Source organism: Nicotiana tabacum, chromosome 10 (assembly GCF_000715075.1).
Source record: "Nicotiana tabacum cultivar K326 chromosome 10, ASM71507v2, whole genome shotgun sequence".
Lineage (NCBI taxonomy): Eukaryota > Viridiplantae > Streptophyta > Magnoliopsida > Solanales > Solanaceae > Nicotiana > Nicotiana tabacum.
Window position 1 is genome coordinate 54,310,416 of NC_134089.1, and position 7,152 is coordinate 54,317,567.

Here is a 7,152-nt window from a genome sequence, read left to right on the forward strand (position 1 = left end):
TTTATAAGGAAAATAATCATGTCTCGTTGACATATTAATTTCGACGAGTATTACTATTCAAGCTGATAAAGAAAAGTTTTAATCTTTCTGTTTTAATTTATGTGAACCTATTTGATTGGACACGAAGTTTAAGAAAAAAACGAAGTTTTTTGAACTTGTGGTGTAAAATATATTTTGTATGGCTATAAATCATTACATAAAGGTAAATTGTTTCCAAATATAGAATGAGATCATTTTTTTTTTTGCACGAATTAAAAAGGAAATATGTTCATATAAATTGAAACGGGAGGAGTACAATAGAAACTATGACAATAGAGTTGCGCAAAAAAGGATGAAGTAAATTAGGAGGCGAAAAAAAAATCATATCAGAAAAATCTGCATTGACAAGTCAAGCTGATAATTTACTCTAGACTAATTTGCCGACCTTTTGTTGTATGGACGCGGACAGGTAGTAGTGCTAGGGCCCCTAATGCTAACCCAAAACTTTAACAAAAATATTTCTGGTTGACCCATCATAGATTACACTGGCCTAGCTATATATAAAGGATGAATAAGCTGCTCATTAGGCATCATTAAATTATCTAGCAGTTGGCTCAAACTCCCTCTGTTCTCCCAATTCCCTCCTCCAACCGATCCCCAACTATCTATCAATCGATTCTTTCTTTCAGTCATGACAAAGGTATACCCGAATGCCAACCCCTCGTCTGGGAATAGTGCTGTAGCTCCAAAGCTGGCCTTCCCGGCCGATCATGCCAATTCATCAACTGTGGTCCTCACCGTTTGGAAAAAATCGCTGCTTTTCAATTGCGACGGTTTCACTGTGTTTGATAACCAAGGGAACCTCGTCTTTCGCGTCGACAATTATAACGCCGGCACCAAGGCGGAGATTGTACTCATGGATGCTTCTGGAAACTCTCTTCTCACTATCCGCCGAAAGGTACGTACCAATTACTATATTTATACGTATTTAATTTTCTGACGATAAATAATATTCTAATGATTTTGGTTTGGAAATTCAGAGGATAAGCCTGGCGGACAGCTGGTTGGTGTTCGAAGGAGAGACGGCCATCAATCCGCTGTTTTCAGTGAAGAAGAATGTCAACCTTCTTAACACCAAGTCCTTGGCGCAGGTCTCTGAGCATAGAAAAGGTTTATCTTCAACATCGTCGCCAAAGAAGAACAACGTGGTTTACGAGATTGAAGGATCCTATACGCAGCGTTGCTGTGCTGTTTACGACCACAAGCGACGGCCAGTGGCTCAGATCAAGCGTAAGGAGGAGGCTGTAAGAGGGGTAGCGTTTGGGATCGACGTCTTCCGTCTCATTGTACAACCTGAAGAAATTCAACCCTCCATGGCCATGGTCCTTGTTATCCTTCTTGACCAGATGTTCGGATCTCATTATTCCATTACCAAGCGATTTTCTACTTGTTGAAATTCAAGAATTCCAATAAAAGGCGGCTCAACCAGTACTCAACATAACTTGTCGTGGGGACGTTGCTTCAGCGGAAAATCCTCCGCTTTGCGTATATATATTCTTCTGCACATTTCGCCTACATGACTCGATACCTGTTACCTCCCTTATTATCTTTTTCCTTTTTTTGTTTGTGTTTGTGCTTATTTGCTCCACAGCTAGTCTTTTCCTTTTAAATAAAAGACTAAGCTAGGAGTACGAATTGTAAATCTTTTTGTAAAGCACATACAAGGACAAATATCTACATCGAATACTAGGAAACATTAAAGCCGCCACTCCTTAAATCTAAGCACTCTCCATGTGAATTTCTTCTTCGTCTCAAAACTCATTTGAGTATATACGAGAAGAGTACAAAGAAAGATTGTCATTAATTTTATCTTATTTGTTTACATTTGGTGTTGATATTTCAATACGTCTAGTGTGACATTGACTAGGGATGGCAAAACTAAACCAAACCCATTTGACTCGGCCAATCCGTCCAAGTTTTAATGGGTTTTGGCTAGAACAGTTTAGAAGATGGGTTGTTTTGGGCTAGCCCAAGTTAACCCATCAAAAATCATCAACCCAAATGAACCCATGATGATTGTTTACCTCGAAAATACAAATAACAATTAAATTTGATTTGTGATTTTAAAGATATGTGATTTATTCAATACTAGTGAATATATAAGTAATATTAGGTTTAATTAGTAAGAAAAATTGATGAACCAAACCAGTGTTGTTAGAGCAATAGGGACCTCGAGCTCGATTATCTCGGGGGCCTCGAGGTGAGTTAAGAGCAATAAAGTATAAACAATAAAGTAAAAATAATAAAGCTGAAGAATAATTGTGGAGCACAGTAAAAGAAAAAAACAGAGTGGAATGTTCTATTGCAGTGAATGAGATGGTGTTTACAAATGATTGGGGTCCCCATTTATATAGGAGGGAAAAACCCTAATATGGTACATTTTCAATTATGGTAAAGAATTCTATTGGTACGTATAACAACCTAGTATGGACTCATACTATTTCGTGCAAATCTTATCCCATAATTTATGCCCTGATCCATGTGTCCTTGAGAAATTTCCGCTCTTTCTTGAGTGTCATCGGAATTGTACTGCCCTCGAGGCAGATCATGACGGGTCTCTGATTTGCTTCTCGAGGTGCGCACATCACAGCCAGGCTCGATTCATACTTCGAGCTTCCCTAACTCGAGCTCGGGGTATGATCAAGTCTTCCAAATCGAACATTCCGATTTTGACCGTATACATGTAGTCCCCGTGTTTCTTAGAATAAGATGATAAGAAACGATTTGAACCTCGATTTTTTCGAGCCTCTTATGATGACATCATGCCCGTCACGTAGTCGCTCGAAGTGATTAGAAATGTCATGTCAACATGCTTCCCCAAAACATTAATTGCGCGCTAGGACTGGTCGACCACTAGCATCGCCGAACCGTCGCCACCTTTCTATAAATACAAGGCTACTTCGTTGAACAAAGAACTGTATTCGTTCGTCACTCTTACTTCTGATTCTTTCCCTTCTTTGTTTCTTTCTCTAATCATCTGTTTCCATGATTCGAATCTGCGACCTCCTGGTCGCATGGCATCAGCTTTACCAGTTACACCGAGGCTCCTCTCTTCAAAGCTTTCGAAACAACAAGAAAGGGGCGCAGAATCCTTCCCACATCAAAAAATATGCAATTGTCAACCTGCCACTCATCTCTCTTAACTTCAACCTGGTATAGCACTTCATTCCTTCTGCTTTCCATGGAGTGAGGTGGCACCATCATTTACTAACTTTTGCATCCCACACTGGGACAACGTCTCAAGAAGCGTTTCAAAATAGTTTTGCTGATAAGACTCATACTCGCCAAGTTTTTCACCAGACCACAATTTTCTCCAAAAATCAAGATAGAGTCCCCGAGGAGGAGGCTCCCGAAGATGTCTCTCTCGAGGATATGGCCCCAAAAGTAGATTAGGTTCTTGGCTTTTTGTTTTTGCTTCTTTGTTTCTGTGTAAGGGCCCATTGTAGGTTTTGTAAATATAAAGAATTTCTTTACTTCCACTTTGATTTGTTTTAAATTCCATTCCATCCTCATTTGTGAAAAATTCGAGTGTATAACTCTAACAATCAGTCCGAATACTGGACTCAGAACATAATAAACCCTTAGATTTTTACTCGATCAATACAATAGCCCTTAAGGTTTTTTGTTAATCCTTGAGTGAGTTTAAGTTGATTTGATGCTAGCTCGGAACACCGGACTCCTAATTCCGAGTTGAGTGAGAGCAAGGTCTCGAATTCGAAATAAAGTTAGCTTTTTAGTCTTCGTAGAAAGTCCCCGAGTGAGAATTTTCTCGAACTCGGGTAGCCCTTGGGCTTAGTAGTCTAGTGAGTACTTGCTCGAACTCGAAATAAAGTTAGCCCTTAGGCTTCGTAGATAGTCCCCAAGTGAGAATTTTCTTGAACTCGGGTAGCCCTTGGGCTTAGAAGTCGAGTGAATATTTGCTCGAACTCGAAGCAAAGATAGCCCTTAGGCTTCGTAGATAGTCCCCGAGTGAGAATTTTCTCGAACTCGGGTAGCCCTTGGGCTTAGTAGTCGAGTGAGTACTTGCTCGAACTCGAAATAAAGTTAGCCCTTAGGATTTTTTATATTTTGGTCCTTAGGCTCTTTTAGATCGGCCCTTAGGCTCTTTCAGTTGGGCTAATTCGGCCTCTAAGACGTCTATAATATTTTCCTCTTTTCGGCAAAAAGACTTGGTGAAAATTTCTTCATGCCTTAGCATTTGTTTCTTGTACCTGTTGGGTTTTTTGGGGTTTCAACGCATCAGAACCTTATTAGTAACTTGTTTGTGCAGTAATTGAATACATCTTGAGGTTTTTTTTGAAGGCCGATATTATCGAAGCTTTTAAATCATTTGAGGGCTGATTTTATCAAAGCCCTTTTTGCTTTTTCCGAGGGTATCCAAGTTTAACCGTTTTTTCGAAATATTTGAAGGTCTTTAATTTTATGGCGGAAGTCGGACATTTCCAAGCCGCAGTATTTCGGCCGTAGCCTTTTCATAAGACCGTAGTCTTTATATGGACGTAGCCTTTAGTCCCCGAGTGTGATGACCTTGGCCTTAATATCGAGGGGATGCCTCTTTGAGGTCTTATGATCTCGAGTGTGCCTCTTTGAGTTCTTATAAGTTCGACTGTGCCTCTTTGAGATCTTATAAGTTCGAGTGTGCCTTTTTGAGGTCTTATAAGTTCGAGCTTGGATAGCTCGAGTAGGTAGTCCCCGAGCGTTCGAGGTATGCTCGCACTTGGGTTAAGGTAGCCCTTGGGATTTTATGATCGTTATGGATTTCGGACGCCCCCGATCTGCATTAAACTTGGCCGTTGCCTTTTTAGTTCGGAACTTGCCCTTTGGGCTTATCTTCCATTTTACTTTGAGCTTGACCAAGCGGTGAGTCCCCGAGTGGAGTGGCCGTGGACTGTAAAATTGAGGATCGTCTTTGAGGTCTTATGGTCTCGAAATGTTAGCAGTTTGAACTTCTGTTATGATCGGCCCTTAATCCTGTTTACACAATAAATCAAAAGTATGAAATAGAAAATTTTTCTAGAAGCATGAGATATCAGCAAGGAAAAACACTTCTCTCAATAGACGATTATACATGCGCACATGTTTGACGTTAGGTCTCGAGTAACCTATATGGGCACGACACATCTGACCGTTTGATCCTTACAACATTTTACTATCGAGGCCCCGCTGTCATGGAATAATTTTCTTGCAACAAAGTGGACATTCAAGGTAATGCCTCCCAGATCCCGAGGCTTATCTCAGGGAACCTCAGATATCTTTGAACTGGCCTAAGCCAGCATGAACAATGGTTGCCTCATTAAAAACCTTGTCGGAAAAACCCTTTTGGGACAAAAACTGGTCCAAGGGAAAAAGAGTGCAATGCGTTCTTCAAGATTCAAAGCGTCGTGCCGATCCTTGTCGATAGCCTATAAGTGGTAGTAAAAAAAGTAGAGAGAATCAGAATGGGGTCGTACCTTTATTTGGATTTTGGATATTTAATGTTATCAGGCCCAAGTGAATTTTGATTTCGACCATTTCTCCTTTCACTTTGTGCGGAGTCCAGACCCGCTGCCTCTATGGTCTTCATTGTACGGTTGATATCGATCTCTATTCGACCTCGGCTCTCGATCGACGTTCCCTTTGATCCTACCTATAGTCATGCTAGGATAAACTGACCCTGAAGGAGTCCCCAATTGATCGTCTTTGATTCTAATCTTCGACTGGTACCGAGCAAACTTTTCTTTAACTAACATGAAGCTATAGAACTCCGAGTATTGGGACCTTGAGCGAAGGCTTGAACGGCCTAGTCGTCAGTGGCCGGAGGCAAATCCATTCTCTCTGCTTGGAACCGAGATATGTATTTCCTGAGCATCTCATTTTCTTTCTGCCTTACCTTGAAAAGGTCCGACTTCCTCGTTGCAATTTTGATGGCTCCGGCATGTGCTTTTACAAAAGAATCTGCAAGCATAGCAAACGAATCAATAGAATTAGGGGTAAGTTATGATAGCATATCAAGGCACCCTTGGATAGAGTCTCCCCGAACTTCTTCAGCATTACAGATTCAATTTTGTCATTTTCTAAGTCGTTTCCTTTGATGGCGCATGTATACGAGGTGATATGCTCATTAGGAGTGGTCCCGTTGTATTTTGGGATGTCTGGCATCCTGAACTTCTTCGGGATGGGATTTAAAGCCACACTCCGAGGGAATGGTTTTTGCACGAACTTCTTCGAGTCCAGTCCTTTCAAAATCGGAGGTGCTCCCGGTATCTGGTCGGCTCTCGAGTTGTATGTTTCTACCTTTTTGTCATTGTCCTTAATCTTTTTTTTCTCTCGACTTGATCCTCTTAGTGAGTTCTTCAAGCATTGTCATAACGGTGGGGTCAGTTCCAAAGCTGTTGTTGCTTGATTTCTCCGGGGTTGGGTCAACACGATGAGCGGTTTCTGGCCCAACCATTCTCGGAGTCTTTTGCTGACTCTTTAACTGGGTGATATTAACTTGTTGTGCTTGCAACATCTCAAAAATCACTTGTAGATTGACTTCTCTTTTTCCTTAAGCCTGTGTTCTTTGAGCGTCAGGTTGATCCCCTCCGCGTGCACTTCCTTCGACATTAGTGTCCAAATCAACGTTCAAGGCAATGTGTGAACCAACATCAACGGGGTTAGGTGCTGGTGCTACCCCAAAGTTTAGCGGTAGCACACCGGTCCTTAAAGATGTTGCATTGTTTTCTCCATGGGATCCGAGACCGTCGTTTCCATGCACGGGTGTGTTTGTTGAGTCATATATATCTTAGCCTGAAATCAAAGATTCTATGACAAGAAAAAGTGTGAAGAATAACGTGCGTTATCAGAAAACTAGCACTAAAATAATCACTATTATCTTTAGCCTCACGGTGGGCGCCAAACTATTTACCTCGAAAAATGTGAGTAACAATTAAAGGTAATTTGTGGTTTTAAAAATATGTGATTTATTCAATACTAGTGAATATACAAGTAATATTAGGTTTAATTAGTAAGAAGAATTGATGAACCAAACCAGTGTTGTTAGAGCAATATAGACCTCGAGCTCGATTATCTCGGGGGCCTCGAGGTGAGTTAAGAGCAATAAAGTATGAACAATAAAGTAAAAACAATAAAGCT

General features: G+C 40.9%; 1 protein-coding gene across 1 annotated transcript; it reads left to right on the forward strand.

Annotated features, from left to right (window-relative positions):
- Positions 1-560: 560 nt before the first annotated feature.
- On the forward strand, positions 561-1,848 carry LOC107798637 (protein LURP-one-related 8). The gene is made up of 2 exons (XM_016621657.2): positions 561-937; positions 1,020-1,848. Exons 1-2 carry the CDS (start codon positions 671-673, stop codon positions 1,431-1,433), a joined length of 681 nt encoding a protein of 226 aa, XP_016477143.1. The 5' UTR covers positions 561-670; the 3' UTR covers positions 1,434-1,848.
- Positions 1,849-7,152: the final 5,304 nt, after the last annotated feature.

What these genes read in the sequence shown, in the direction of transcription:
- LOC107798637 (XM_016621657.2), top strand. Translation starts at nt 671, where the DNA reads ATGACAAAGGTATACCCGAATGCCAACCCCTCGTCTGGGAATAGTGCT. An exon ending in TTCTCACTATCCGCCGAAAG is followed by an intron (nt 938 to 1,019) that starts GTACGTACCAAT and finishes TTGGAAATTCAG; the next exon opens with AGGATAAGCCTGGCGGACAG.